The sequence below is a fragment of the Epinephelus lanceolatus genome, chromosome 22 (genome assembly GCF_041903045.1).
Source record: "Epinephelus lanceolatus isolate andai-2023 chromosome 22, ASM4190304v1, whole genome shotgun sequence".
NCBI classification, from domain to species: domain Eukaryota; kingdom Metazoa; phylum Chordata; class Actinopteri; order Perciformes; family Serranidae; genus Epinephelus; species Epinephelus lanceolatus.
The window spans coordinates 3193649-3209051 of record NC_135755.1 but is presented as its reverse complement, the minus strand read 5'-3'; the positions used below and the strand labels follow the sequence as shown (position 1 = coordinate 3209051).

Sequence of the window (15403 nt, the reverse complement as noted above, 5' to 3'; positions counted from 1 at the left end):
ACATTACGTACTTTATGTAAAGTTATGCATTTAATGAAAACTTACCTAGGTTAGGTTAAGAAAAGTAAAATGATGTAGATTAGGTTAGGAAAAGAAACACGGTTGGGTGTCGTCACATTATCTACTTAGCGTAAAGTTCGGGAAAAAACTACTGATGAGACTATATATTTGAGTTTTTAAATATTTAGGACTTAGTAGGAACCAATGGGCTTGGAATAACAATAAGACAAATATAAAATATGTCACATTTTAGGAAGACAACATGTTTGTTCACTTGTTGGGTTGTCTGAAGCACAAATGGAAACCTTTGGGAATTACAACCATTTAGACAATACAACTATTTAAATATTAAACTGAGAGAATTTATTTAACTGCAATAAAAACATTAACTCTCCATAATGAAAAACTGTACACACTTTAGAAAAACAAACAGATCGACAGCCAGAAGGACAAAAACAAACATTCAGCTGAGAATGGGGCTACGAGGTTCCTACTAAATGTAAATATCTTACAAAATATGTGACAAATACAAAACCTTCACAGAGATACAACATTAGGGGACTTTCTGGCACTTAAATAGAATTTACACCTCAAACTGAGGTTCTGCTGTTAAAACAAACAGCGAACATGTAAACCAGGGCCGAAGCCAGGATTTTAGAAATATTGCCGTCCCCTCAACACCACCTAGACCAAAAAGACGGTCTGTTGCATTTGTATTAACTGAACTTTTTGTTTAATTTATAGATTTTTGTACCACCCTTTGTAAATTGTATAACCTTTAATACAGTTTCAAAGCCTTCTCCAAACAATCAGGAGTACAATACAAGTGAAGAAACACAAAATCATTCATTTCTTTGTTTGTTGTCCTTAAAGCAATAAGTTTTAGAAGTAGTTTTTTTTTTTTCCAAACTGTGGCTGTTGAAAGGCACAGACATGGAAACCGAGCAATGTGTACACATCAAATAAACCTGTTGGATCACCTTTAATAAGCTCATCTTTCCATCTGTGTACAACACTGAAGCTCTTTTAAAACTCATTTTCAACACTTACACTGTATTACAAATTAATGTGGAAATATTTTGTACGTAAGCTGTACCAATAAGATCTGAGACACAAGGGAAAAAGTACAGGGAACAAGGAGATAATGAAAAACAAAAAATAGTAATAATGATATGGAGTTTTATTGCACACACAGCTGAAAGGGGGAAGAGCCTGCCACACTTTTCTTCCTACTTTATCCAAATAACTTTAATCTTTTAAGTTACGTTCAAGTGGACATTTTAGCCAAAATTTGAAAAAATTCCTTAAGTTGTTCTTGAGATATCCCATTCACTAGAATAAGATTGATGCAAGGTCATAGTCATCTTTGACCACCAAATTCTAATCATTTCATTTTTGAGTTGAAGAGGATGTTTGCGCCAAATTTGAATAAAGTCCCTCAAAATTTTCTTGAGATATCACGTTTAGGACAATGTGACAGATGCAAGGTCACAGTGACCTTGACCTCTGACCACCAAATACTAATATAGTTCATACTTGAATTCAAGTGGACGTTTGTGCCCAATTTGAGGAAAGTCCCTAAAAGTGTTCTTGAGATATCATATTCACGAGAATCATTTTTTTCTTCTACTACTGTTATAATAATAATAATAATAAATTGTTATTATTACTATTATTGTTGTTGTTGTTGTTATAATTAATAATAATAATAACAATAATAATAAAAAATAGGTACTAAACATGTTGTGTTTAAGCCTCCCTTAACCAGAAAGCTGTTACCCCCTTGTTTCTTGTACTTAGAAGCTGTCCCAGTGTATTTTATTGATACTACTTATATACTAAATATATGTACTAATATATGTGCTAAAATAATTATAGTCACTTGCAGTTTGTAATCTTTAGTGTTACTAAAAACTAGAAATCCCAGCACATCTGGTACAAAAATCTAGCAAACAGCTACAACTGAAATCGTTTTAACAGCTTAAATTTGTCACTGTTGCTCTTTAAATGTAGTCCATATTGTAGAGTTAAAAAACTACAACTCCCAATATTAGTAAAGTGCATTAACATGTAAAACGTGTAACCTTGCAAATTTATCCAACATGAAATACTTTCATAAATAATATAAATTATCAAGTATAAAAACGTCAACGTTAAACGTTAAATAATAAGTTGACAAGGAAACGGTCAGTCGGTCAGGTGAAACGCTCGACTCAGGACAAGTTCTGTTGTAGCTCCACCCAGGTGACATGCCTCCAGGACACACACCAGCCTCTGATTGGCCAGCTGGGCCGCCATGTTGATGAGGTCAGCTGAGAGAGAGAGAGGAAAACTTCATCGTTCTGCTCACGTTTTTGTTTTGTGTGTGTTTGTGTGTGTGTGTGTGTGTGTGTGTGTGTGTGTGCTGACCTGGTGAAGGTGGAGGTGTGTTTGAAGAGAAGGCTCCATGTGATAAGATGGAAATCCAGGTGTTGGAGTGAGGGAGGAGGGGAGGACATGGGGAGGAAGAGGAGTGAGGGAGGAAGACAGCGTCGACCGACACACCGTCTGACAGAGCTGAGAAAAAAACATTTACTTAATTCATGACTTCAGAAACATATATATACAAGTGTGGGAACATATTTTGGCAGAGGGGTGCTGTGCAGTATAAAGGTGCATGCATGACGTATGTATGTACATGTGCTTAAGTGAGACGGCTGCCAACTGTTGGAGACCAACAAACAACAAAACTGGGTGTTTTCAGCGAGACATCTGCAGCATTCCTGGCTGTGACCGAGCCACCTACAGCAGGAAACATGATCTTTTCCAAACCAAAACCAGGTGGTTTTTGTGCCTAAACTTAACCACAGTGTTGCTGAAACGATAAGTTTCAACATATCTGCTACATCATAACCTACAGGTTGCAACCAAGATATTTTAAGGAACTAAAAAGCAGCTCCAAAACTGTTCTGGCAAATTTCTGGTCTTTCTCAGTCTGGTCAGCCTGTCGGTGATACTGAGAAGTTCCCAGTACTGCAAATATCTGTCCAATGACCTGATCCTCACAAAACATAACAGATTAGAGGAATTAATTTAAATATCTTTTTTCATGTATGTTGTGACAAGCCATTTATAATTTAAAACATGGTCAGATAGCCTGTGAGTTTTGGTAAAAAATTTTTAAAAAAAAGACAACTATTTGCAGACTGTTGTTCCACCCCTTGTCAATAGGGGGTCCAAATTAAACTGTTTTTTTAATATGTTCATAAAGCATTGTTAGAAAGAAACAGGCCTTCCTGTCTGCCTGCGCATGGTGCAAAACAAATGCTTAGTGCTAGACAAAGTACTAGTTTACGTTATTTGTCACCCCACAGTCCGTCTGCCTCACCCTGCGGTGACAGTAGACTAGTTTGCCGGGAGAGCAGACAGCAGATTTACAGACGTACAGCTACAGCAACTAGAATTCAGCAAGTGGGTTTTCCTCTGAATCCACTCCTCCACCACGGAGGTCAAAGTTGACCTTAAATGTTTCTGTTTTGTAGCAGTTTGTTAGCTAACACGTCTGTTAGGCTTACGTTTTGCCCCTCACATGCAGAAACAGTCGACTGGTTTCACTGAACTCAGTGGAGTGGGCAGAGTCAAAGGTAGAGTGATTCTCAACAGTGCAAAGGAATAAGGCTTTTATTAAATCTTGGCTAACAACCAATCAGAATGCTTGATTTGACCGTTTTATGATGCAGGAACCTTACTTGTTCTTTGATAGGATCCTCATTAGCGTCATTAACACAGAGGCTATTCTTCCTGAGGTCTAATCACACAGCACATCAGGACACCAACTCACAACTAAACCAGTTCACTGACAGAGGAGTACTAAACACGTAAAAACCAAACCCAACAGCTCCAGAAATAAAATACCTTTGTTGTCACTAAATAATAGATTCAACTGTTTTGATTGAAATCTACATTATGCTAAAGGAGCAAACGTACCTCTCAGTCTCAGTGTGTAGTAATCCTCGATGGCAGAGTCAAACCTCCCAGCAGCAGACGCCCTCCCACCCATCGCCACGGCAACCGCCTGCTCCTCTCTGTGGGCGTGGTCATAACGCATCGGCAGCGTCTCCACAGCAATCGTCGGGGAGACAGGGAGGAGGGGGGCAGTGACGAAGGACGAGGTGTCATCATCATCATCATCACTGTCATCTTCTTCATCGGCGTTTGTGTTTTCTAGAAACTCCATGGAGGCTTCAAACAGAATGACTGCCGACACACACAGAGGAGTCATTATTACCATTACTGTTATTATATGACACACACACACTCTGGTTTTTGTCACATGTTGGGACAACACTATTTCTGTCATTTGTGGGGACCATTTTTATTTGTCACACCTTGTTTTAGTCACTTGTTTGGAACACTTTTTCTTTTTTGTCTTTTGTGGTGACCACTATATTTTTGTCACTTGAGAGGTCCGCACTTTTTTTGTGATTTGTGGAAACCACCATTCTTTTAGGTTTTTTTGGGGGTCTTTTGTGGGGACCACCACATATTTGTCACTTGTGGGGACCACACTTATTATTGGTTATACGTGCCTGAGAAAAATCAGGCAGAATTGTTGAAGATGACGTGTAACAACAGAAAGAACCCACGCACACACGTTTCTCTGATTGACAGCTGTCATGAGTTTGTGTTCTGGTTTGAACTAGAGATGTACCGATACCACTTTTTCCTTCCCGATACCGATTCCGATCCCTGAACCTTAGGTATCTGCCGATACTGAGTATCAGTCTGATACCAGCACGTAAAAAAAAAAAAGGGATATGAATTGTTGTACAGTACAGGCCAAAAGTTTGGACACACCTTCTCATTCAATGCGTTTTCTTTATTTTCATGACTATTTACATTGTAGATTCTCACTGAAGGCATCAAAACTATGAATGAACACATGTGGAGTTATGTACTTAACAAAAAAAGGTGAAATAACTGAAAACATGTTTTATATTCTAGTTTCTTCAAAATAGCCACCCTTTGCTCTGATTACTGCTTTGCACACTCTTGGCATTCTCTCCATGAGCTTCAAGAGGTAGTCACCTGAAATGGTTTTCCAACAGTCTTGAAGGAGTTCCCAGAGGTGTTTAGCACTTGTTGGCCCCTTTGCCTTCACTCTGCGGTCCAGCTCACCCCAAACCATCTCGATTGGGTTCAGGTCCGGTGACTGTGGAGGCCAGGTCATCTGCCGCAGCACTCCATCACTCTCCTTCTTGGTCAAATAGCCCTTACACAGCCTGGAGGTGTGTTTGGGGTCATTGTCCTGTTGAAAAATAAATGATCGTCCAACTAAACGCAAACCAGATGGGATGGCATGTCGCTGCAGGATGCTGTGGTAGCCATGCTGGTTCAGTGTGCCTTCAATTTTGAATAAATCCCCAACAGTGTCACCAGCAAAACACCCCCACACCATCACACCTCCTCCTCCATGCTTCACAGTGGGAACCAGGCATGTGGAATCCATCCGTTCACCTTTTCTGCGTCTCACAAAGACACGGCGGTTGGAACCAAAGATCTCAAATTTGGACTCAACAGACCAAAGCACAGATTTCCACTGATCTAATGTCCATTCCTTGTGTTTCTTGGCCCAAACAAATCTCTTCTGCTTGTTGCCTCTCCTTAGCAGTGGTTTCCTAGCAGCTATTTGACCATGAAGGCCTGATTGGCGCAGTCTCCTCTTAACAGTTGTTCTAGAGATGGGTCTGCTGCTAGAACTCTGTGTGGCATTCATCTGGTCTCTGATCTGAGCTGCTGTTAACTTGCCATTTCTGAGGCTGGTGACTCGGATGAACTTATCCTCAGAAGCAGAGGTGACTCTTGGTCTTCCTTTCCTGGGTCGGTCCTCATGTGTGCCAGTTTCGTTGTAGCGCTTGATGGTTTTTGCGACTCCACTTGGGGACACATTTAAAGTTTTTGCAATTTTCCGGACTGACTGACCTTCATTTCTTAAAGTAATGATGGCCACTCGTTTTTCTTTAGTTAGCTGATTGGTTCTTGCCATAATATGAATTTTAACAGTTGTCCAATAGGGCTGCCGGCTGTGTATTAACCTGACTTCTGCACAACACAATTGATGGTCCCAACCCCATTGATAAAGCAAGAAATTCCACTAATTAACCCTGATAAGGCACACCTGTGAAGTGGAGACCATTTCAGGTGACTACCTCTTGAAGCTCATCGAGAGAATGCCAAGAGTGTGCAAAGCAGTAATCAGAGCAAAGGGTGGCTATTTTGAAGAAACTAGAATATAAAACATGTTTTCAGTTATTTCACCTTTTTTTGTTAAGTACATAACTCCACATGTGTTCATTCATAGTTTTGATGCCTTCAGTGAGAATCTACGACACAGATCAAGACACAGGTTAAAGTGCAGCCACACAATTTGGCAAAAAAGACATTTTAAAGGCTACAGTAGAATGTTTTTTAAACTCCGCTCCGTTTCCATTTCATTTGCCTGTAGCGTGCGTATGCGTAATGACATGAGGCATTACGTGGTATCAGATTGGTCATAGGCTGTACTCGCCGATACCCGATACCGCATTTTAGGCAGTATCAGAGGCATTTCCGATACTGGTATCGGTATCAGTATAACTCTAGTTTGAACGCTGAACACATTGCCCAGATGGCTGATGGGAGTTGCAGTTTTAAACTCTTATATTTACATTTGATGATAACTTCAGACATGTGTGTTACTATATAGAAAATGATGCTGTAGAAGTTTGAAGTAGAAGACCTGTCTTGTTGTTCTGCTCTGGTTGTAATGTGACCATCGGATGTCTGAGGAGACAGAGACAAAAGAACTAAACCAGTGCTGGAGGAAGTAAAAGTAAAAGTACTAAAACCACACTATAAAAAATACTTCACAACAAGTAAAAATCCTGCATTCAAACCTTACTGAGGTAAAAAGTACAATATTTGCCTCTGAGATGGAGCGGCGGAGGACGTGGTGGCACACAGAAGTACTCACATACAGTAAAGGTACACTAAATGTAGTCCGGTACTTGAGTATATATACTTGGCGCTCACCTCTTCTTTGGCGTTTCAGCCTGCAGCAGCTGCTTCCTCTTACACGACCTCCTGCTGAAACACAGTCTGAGTGTAAATCCACATTCTCACTCTGAAATAATGAAATCATTATAATCACATGATGAAGAAATGTTTTTATATCTCACCCTGATCTGTAGTCCAGAGGACGCGGCGTCAGCTGACTGTGCGCTGAGGACGGAGACATCGGAGAGAACGAGGAAGAGGAGGAGAGAGGAGGTCTGAAGGAGCGAGGCGTGGAGGACAGAGGGAGGAGGGAGGAGAAGGAGAGGGAGGGCGAGGGAGATGGATGAGGGGAGGATTTGGCGAAGCGAGGGGAGGGGGAGGAGGAGGAGGAGGAAGAGGAGGAGGAGAGGGATGAAGGTCGGACCGTCCAAAACAAACAGCGATCCTCCTAAAAGAGACAGAACAACATAAACGTGTTAGAATGTTAGGGAGTTACTAAAGTGTGTGTGGGTGTGTGTGGCAGTCACCTCTCCTCTGCGGCTGTATGTAACCATGGTAACAGCTGCCTGGATACAGAAGCTGCGTCGCTCCCGGTAACAGAGTCTCTCCACCTCCCTCTGAAGCTCCGCCCCTCGCAGGAACCCCAGCTCACCTGTTCGCACAAACACAAACACTTAAAGAGAAACTACACTCTTATTTTTTAGCCAACACTGACAGATGTACGGACAGACAGACAGACAGACAGACAGACAGACGACCTCTCCTGTCCTTCATGTAGGTTTCCAAGGAGACGGGAGGAGGCGGGTAGATGAAGAATCCTCCAATCAGGGCCCTGCTCAGCACCTGTCCATCCTCCTGGCTCCTCAGCCACAGGAGGAAGTGTCGCACCGGCCGGAGCTTACGGTAACTCATCTCCGAGTGGTGGCCCAGCCCTGCCAATTGACAAATGAGGAGAGAGGACAGAATCCAGCTGACCAATGAATGAGAAGAAGTGTTGGCGGACAGGATCGCTGGCACTAACAAGACGTGTGCTGTTTCACTTTTCTGCTACCAAAGGGAGACATGGTAAGAAAACGCTGCATGAATATCAAACATTCTTACAGAGGTGTGTGTGGTGTGTTACCTGTGCAGTACACCTGTGTGTATGTTGTATTTGTCAGGTAGAAGCTGGCGTCTGTCTGATCAGCGGCTTTGATCACCTTCAGTCTGGTACAGACGACCACTGACACTGAAAACACACACAGATGAAAATCACTGACTTCTCACTATTTTCTTAAAAAACACAGAATGTGTGTTTTCTGACAAACTACTGCTGCAACTATATCAAGTGTGTCTGTGTGTGTGTGGGGGTGTGTGTGTGTGTCTCACATGGGTAGAGCTTGCGGTGGGACTCAGGTTGAGATGTGGAGAAGAGCTTCACCATTATTGGGTGATTGCTAGTCCCGTCCTCCAATCGCAGCCAACGATATTCCAAAAGCTCCGCCCCTCTGCCATCTACCAATGAAAACACAGACTGGAGCGTGACTTGTGTGTTTAAGTGAAACTGAAAGAAACAAAAAACTAAGGCATGAATGTTATCTATATGCAGTCACCATGGCAACCCTCACCCTTGCTCCTGATTCGCTGGGGTCGTCCTGAGAACGTCAGAAGGCCAATGACATCACACACTACGCCATGAGGACGCTCCAGGAGCTCCTTGCTGACAGACAGAGAGTCAGAGTGTGTTTGTATAAGTGTGTGTGTGTGTGTGTGTGTGTGTGTGTGTTTACCTGCTGTAGAAGCTGTAGGACGGAGCAGGTGGGAGATGTTCAGGTGAAACAGAGGATTCTGGGAGAACAGAGATGCGGGCAGCAGGATTCCTGCTGTTCACACTGATCTCTGGACACAAACAGAGACACGGCGAAGAAAAGAAACTTCAGGAGGACGCGGTCCCCGTAAGAATGGTGAGATAGGTTTGTGTGTGTGTGTACCTATATCATCTGACTCGGCCTGGTAATGCTGTTTGACTCGATAGCGTCTCAGGCTGATGATGTCACCAGGCTTCAGACAGCGATACCAGCTCACACACACACTGTTCCACAACACCACACACACACTTCCTGTCCTGTCACACACCTCCAACACCGCCTGGACAGACAGACAGAGAGAGAGAGACAGAGGGCAATGGAGTTAACATAGTCTGGTGTTCCACATGGTTCTATCTTTGGTCCTCCCTTATTTAATCCAGTGGTTCTCAAAGTCTTTCTGTCATGACCCCACAGTGTTTTTTCGGTTTGCTGTCACATCTCTTGACTCTGTGTTTGTGAAAACAAATATCTGAAGTAAAAGCTCTGTCACAACACGACTTTGTTCCGTTAATGAGTGAACAGAAATCCTGATGTTTTCTTACTGGTACACTGCAAATACCTGCATACCATGTACACTCTACTACTGAGAAGCAACACCTGTTTTTCTTTTCATCCCTGTGTCATAGCCATCTTTTCTGTAAACCTACAGACTGTCTGTGCTTTGTGAAAGCATGATTTGTTTACTGTTTCACTATAAAAAAGATTTTGACATAAATACATTATTTATGCTGTGTTCACACCAAATGTGATGCAGAATTTTTCATCACGTTACTCACACAAGTTTGAACGCTAGAATATTCTGTGTTGACTTCATACACGTGAATAACTCATGTCATATGTGCTTGAAATTGCTAAATCGATGAATGAACTTCCGCCGGTGCGTCCTCTGTGTCATATGTCCCTGGAGGACTCCAGATACTTGGCTATCATTGCTGAAGTTCAGATTTTTCAACTCTCGCAAATAAGCGCACCACACGAAATCACACTACTTGCGTGGTTTGCATCAAGTCCATTGCGTCCATCGCACTGCCCGCTGGGGATTCGTGTCTAATCGTGTCTTTACGTTGACTTTACATGTAATTCACTGCCCTGAATTTGGTTTATTCGCGCCCGGTGTGAACACAACATTAAACATAACATTTTCCCCTGGTCACGTGCGCCCCAGTTTGAGAAATGCTGATTTCATCTAAGGGCTCATTTAAGCTCAACATATATCAACATGGACGGAGCCTTCTGTTCGTACTCTGCCTTCATTTTTTCAGTATTTGTGCAAGTGTTCTGAGAGCTCATTAATACAGGTGAAACTGAGCAGTACCACCAGAGATGGTGGAGGCAGTGTAGTGTAGTTCAAGCGAGATACGACTGTAGGCACAGACAAAGACATTTTAAAAATAGTGGAACGAATTGAATCAGTAACACAGTGAAAAGAATTCTTCATTCACATATTGCGATGTGACCTCACAGACCACCGCCATCTACAACACTGCCTCTGTTTAAAGGTACGTTATTACGACCTCCTCCACTGTCACCTCATTTGATGCTGTGTGAAGTGACCTGAAACTCTGTTTGTGGACGAGAGGCCAAAACATAAAAGAAAATATCTGTTTGCAAAGACATCTGACGAGAGACAGTGTGTGTGTTCACTGACCTTATATGGACACTCACAGTTCCGGTCTGTTTTCCCATAATACATCAGGTGTGACTTGTTGATGATGCGTACGATCAGTTGATGCTGGACAGCGCCCCTGGAAACGCCCCGGCGACCGATCAGGAAGGAGTCACGCAGTTCTGACACGGTCACAGCAGGACGTTGAACTGTTGACACACACACTTCTTTTACCCTTTAAATTTAATATATACATATATATAAATATATATATATATATATATATATATATATATATATATATATATATATATATATATTTCCTCCCCATAAATTATAGTAGCACATTTTAAGACTTCAGTGGACAAACATTCAAATGTAAAAAAATCAGACTTAATCTGATTAATATTCAAGCGTAATGATCGACAGTATCTCTACCCTCCTCCTCCTCTTCATCTCCATCCTCTTCCTCAATGGGCGGGGCTTCTCTCCACACCTCCCCGCTGTAGTCCACACTGTTCCACAGAGGGAGGAACACGCTCCTATTGGCTCTCAGAGGAACCAAAGAACCTGTGGGATCAATCAGCCGATCAGAATCATCATCACGCTGCAGAACATACCTGCGACTCATCGGGGGTTCGAGCCTGCAGAGCTGAAACCTTGTTGGTTTTGCTTGGACTTCTTTTTTTATTCAGCAATGTTTTTGTGAGTTGGTTCATCGTAGACACATTAAATCTTCACCAGTTCTTGGAAGTTGTGTACAAATGCTACTCAAGAAATATGACGCTAATTGGCCAGATGAGGGCGCTATAATTAAGGCCCACACATTCAATTTTTGAAAGGTCATACCCCTCACACTGTAAAGACCCTGACACACCAAGCCGACCATCCAAAGTCAGGCCGTCAGGGAGCGTCTGTCGCCCTAGTTTTTGCAGCGTGTCCCACACTGTCGGCGGCTTTTTGGCCGATTGAGCATGTTGAATCGGTGGTGGAGCTTGTTGGTGAGAGAGATCACTCTGATTGGCTGTTCAGGTTTTATTTCCTCGCCCCTGTAGCAAGTGAATCTGCCTGTAGTGAAACCGGGGCTAACCGGTGCTTCCTCCTCAGGCTCCACTTCACTCAGCTGCCCGTTGAGTCAATCATTGCAAAACTTACAGGAAATGTCTAAGAGGGTAGAAAGTGGCGCCAAAATGCATAGCATAAATTGGACTTTAAATCAGAAATTGTTTGTCCAATCATTACAAAACTTGTAGGGTATGTTAAACAATATGCCCATTTCCACTGAAGAAGTTCCTGGTACTATTTGGGGGGCAGGAACTTTACAGGAACGTCCTCTCACTCGGCCCTCAACCGCCGTGTCTCCACTGTGCGGCGGAGTAGGAGGAAGGTTGCTGTAAAGTTACCGGGCTCTGGATGTGACGTAATCGTTGCGCGACCATTTTGACCGGGGCGACAGTGGTCTGATCCCCGCCTCCTCCAGTCTTCACGTCAAAGTATCCTTGGGCAAGATACTGAACCCCAAGTTGCTCCCAATGGCTGTTCCATCGGTGTGTGAGTGCAAGTGAATGGTTACTGAGCAGCAGGTGGCACCTTGTATGGTAGCCACGACCACCAGTGTGTGAATGGGTGAATGTGACATGTAAACTGTCATGATCCTACCCAGCTTCTTAAAGGTCAGGCTCATCGTCATGGTTCTTATATTGTCTCTGTTCACATATTCATCTGGATTTTGACAACAGTCTCGTCTCACCTGCAGGTTCTGACAATCCAAACCAGGGCAGAGAGTCCTGGTCCACGTCAAACCTCCTGACTCCATCTTCCTCCTCATCATCGTCACCTGCAGCTCCATCTTTGACCTCCACGCTCACCAGTCTGTAGCTGTAGGAGCAGAAACATTTAACCCGACTGATGACATCACAGCGACATAGTCCACCTGTCCTCACTCACCTGTCTCTGTCTCCAGAGGCCCCAGGGCATTCTGGGAGCTGAGCTGTCATGGCGGGGGCGAAGGCGGCGTTTCGTAGCATCGACCCTGGCTGCAGGACGTTCCTCTCGACCAGCCGGTTCAGACCAGGATCCAGAGTCACACGAAGCCTGCAGTCTCCGTCTGTCAGTGTGATGTCATACAGGTCATCACCTGCTGGAGTCAACACACCAGTACACACCAACACAAACCAGTAAGACCAGTAGGCTCAGCTGCAGCAGAGGACATGTTAGAATTTCTGGAAACAGTTACAGGAAACAAAGTGTTGACCTTCCTGTTTTATACTGGTTCATGACCTGGGATGTTTTCTTTGTCCTGTTTGTTTGTTTGTACTTTTTGTATTGTTTTTCCTGTTTGTTTGTTTTTCCTGTTTTGTTTGTTAATTTGTCCTGATTGTTTGTTTTGTTTTTTCTTTGTTTGTTGTTTATCCCGTTTGTTTAGTTTAACCTGTTTTGTTTGTCCCGTTTGTATTTTTTGCTCGAACTGTTTTCTTTTTTGTTGGCCTGTTTATTTTGTTTGTCCTCTTTTGTGTTGTTTACACTGTTTTGTTTGTGTTGTTTGCCCTGATTGTTTTGTTATTTTTACCTGTTTTTTTGTTTGAATTGTTTACTGTTTCGTTTGTGTTGTTTGTTTTATTGGTAGTGATTTGTTTGTTGGCTTCTTTTGTTTGTCCTATTTTGTTTGTGTTGTTTACCCTGTTTTGTTTGTGTTGTTTGTTTTCTTTTGTTTATACTGTTCTGATTTTTTACCTGTCTGTTTGTTTTGTTTGTGTATTTTGTTTGTTTTGTCCTGTTTGTACTATTTTCTTTTGTTTGTCCGGATGGGTTTGTTTGTTCAGTTTGCCCTGTTTGTTTGTCCTATTTGTTTGTTTTGTTTGTACTGTTCTGTTTTTTTAACCTGTTTGTTTTGTTTGTGTTGTTTTGTTTCTGTTGCTTATTATTTTGTTTGTGTTGTTTATCCTGTTTAGTGTTTCCAGTTTGTTTTGTTTGTACTCAGTTGTTTGTCAAATGTGGGATCAACAAAGGTGTATCTTATCTTACTATTGTTTCGTTTGACCTGTTTGTTTATTTTGTTTCTCCTGTTTTATTCTGTTTGCCCAGTTTTGTTTGTGGTTTATTTGTTTTGTTAGTCCTGTTTTGTTTTGTCTGTGTTGTTGCTGTGTTTTGTTTGTCTGTCTTGTCCTGCAGTGTCTGACCATTGAGGACAGCCTGGGGGAAGTAGACGGAGGATCCCTGGTCTCTGCTGTACCGCTGCACGTCCACCACACACAGGAACTCCCTGCAGACAGCAGGAGAGGACGAGGACGAGGATGCCTGAGAGACAAACAAATGGGAAAAACAAACAAACAAACAAACAAAATAAAACCTAGAGATTAATCAGTAAAACTGAACCTGTGACATCATCACCTGCGGACACCCTGAAGAACATTAGTAGGAAACACTGGCGGTATCAATGTGAGTCAGTAAACGATTTAAGTTTTTCACAATAAAAGCTTCCAGCACAAAAACTAACAAAGAGTCAGAAACATGATAGAAAACAGAATAAACAGAAACAGAGCGAGTCAGAGGAATATAAGAGACGCATGTTATTGTTTGTGGCCGGTTTATGACAAAACGAAGAGTTCATATTCTGTAATCACAAATGTTAGATTTCAGTGAGACTGTTTCTGATATTTAACTGAACTAAATACAAGATAAATAAATAAAAAGATAAATATCCACCGGGTTAGACACTCAGACAAACAACATTCAGAGCAGATACAGAAAATATAACTGAACTGTGAATACATCAGATGTAACAACATGTTTGTTGGTTTTAGTGATGACGATTAATGAACAAAATAACATAATTAATAACAACCTTCATTTAACTGATGAAGCTGAGTGGCAGAGAGGTGACAGGCAGCTGAACCGCGCGCTCTCTGACTCGGACCAAACTCCATTTAAACTTTAGGTAATTTAAATCGGTCGGATTTACCGGCTCACAGAAACACATCTACAACACAGCTGGGCAGCTCTCTAGATCTTAAGCGTCTTGTGAAAAAATCGGCATATCCATAACTCACTCAACGGGAGTTTTTAGACATGAAATGTGGATTTTAAGTGACTCTCACTGCAGCAGACTGAGAGGGGAAACAGGCGCGTTCTTGAGATCCCGCGTTTTATTGTTAAGATGAAAGCAAACGGATCGTTTGCACGAAACCGGAAACTCCTCATTCAGAGAACATTAAGAGTCTAGTTGACGTGTTTTTGCTCCTGAGGAAAGCGACGTTAAATCGGTTGATATTTGAACGGAGTCTGGTTGATGTTGAGTCCGAGCTCAGAGGAGGGGTGGAGACGGAAGCACGCGCCAAACGCAACAGCGATAGATCAGTAAAACGATGATGATGATGAGGATGATGATGGTGGTGGTGGTTCAGACCTTGTTTGGGCCGGATCTGGACCGGGTCAGAGTTCTGTGGAAGACGCAGTCAGGAGCCGCCATGTTGGATAGGCAGCACAATCAATAACAGTGCGGTGCATTGTGGGACACAGACACAAAGCTTCCTGTAATGACTCCATGGTGACGTTTCATGTAGCGTGTTGCAGCTGTAACAGATAAATCTTATTAAAAAACTCAGATTTACTTTTCACGGTTTATCATAAATACTGAATTAAATTCAGAGAAGAGTTTCTGATTGGTTCACTGGATGTTCAGTCCCATGAGGCGTGAATGAATATGTAATAGTTTAAAAAAAAGGTAATATATTAATCAGCAATAAGCTAAAATCCTGTTGAAGTTAAAAAGCTCATATAGGTAAAAGAAACAATTCATAAAAAAGAAGGGCTGAGATGTGATTAAAAAGACCATAAAGTCACTATAAATATGAGTTAAAAAACAGTAAATGTGAAGAGTTAAAAAAACGGTTTAAAACTGTAAACTCATCAGATGTTTAAGAAGGGGTTAAAATAT

At 42.2% G+C, this 15403-nt stretch overlaps 1 protein-coding gene across 3 annotated transcripts; it reads right to left on the bottom strand.

Moving 5' to 3' along the window:
* Nucleotides 1–345: 345 nt before the first annotated feature.
* Nucleotides 346–14963, bottom strand: LOC117245827 (RPA-related protein RADX). Of its 3 annotated transcripts, none has more exons than XM_033609380.2 (19): nt 14873–14963; nt 13647–13764; nt 12415–12607; nt 12218–12345; nt 10906–11037; nt 10510–10676; nt 8985–9141; nt 8784–8892; nt 8622–8713; nt 8383–8508; nt 8138–8242; nt 7773–7946; nt 7542–7666; nt 7197–7462; nt 7051–7104; nt 6758–6801; nt 3967–4236; nt 2410–2556; nt 346–2312 (listed from the first exon to the last, which is right to left on the bottom strand). In XM_033609380.2, the coding sequence occupies exons 1-19, from the start codon at nt 14933–14935 to the stop codon at nt 2188–2190; spliced, it is 2595 nt and encodes an 864-aa protein (XP_033465271.2). In that variant the 5' UTR covers nt 14936–14963; the 3' UTR covers nt 346–2187. The 3 variants fall into 3 exon arrangements, with proteins under 3 accessions (XP_033465271.2, XP_078020376.1, XP_078020377.1); XM_078164250.1 differs by having other exon boundaries at nt 13647–13757; nt 14872–14952; XM_078164251.1 differs by having other exon boundaries at nt 12415–12604; nt 13647–13757; nt 14872–14952.
* Between the last annotated feature and the right edge of the window lie 440 nt (nt 14964–15403).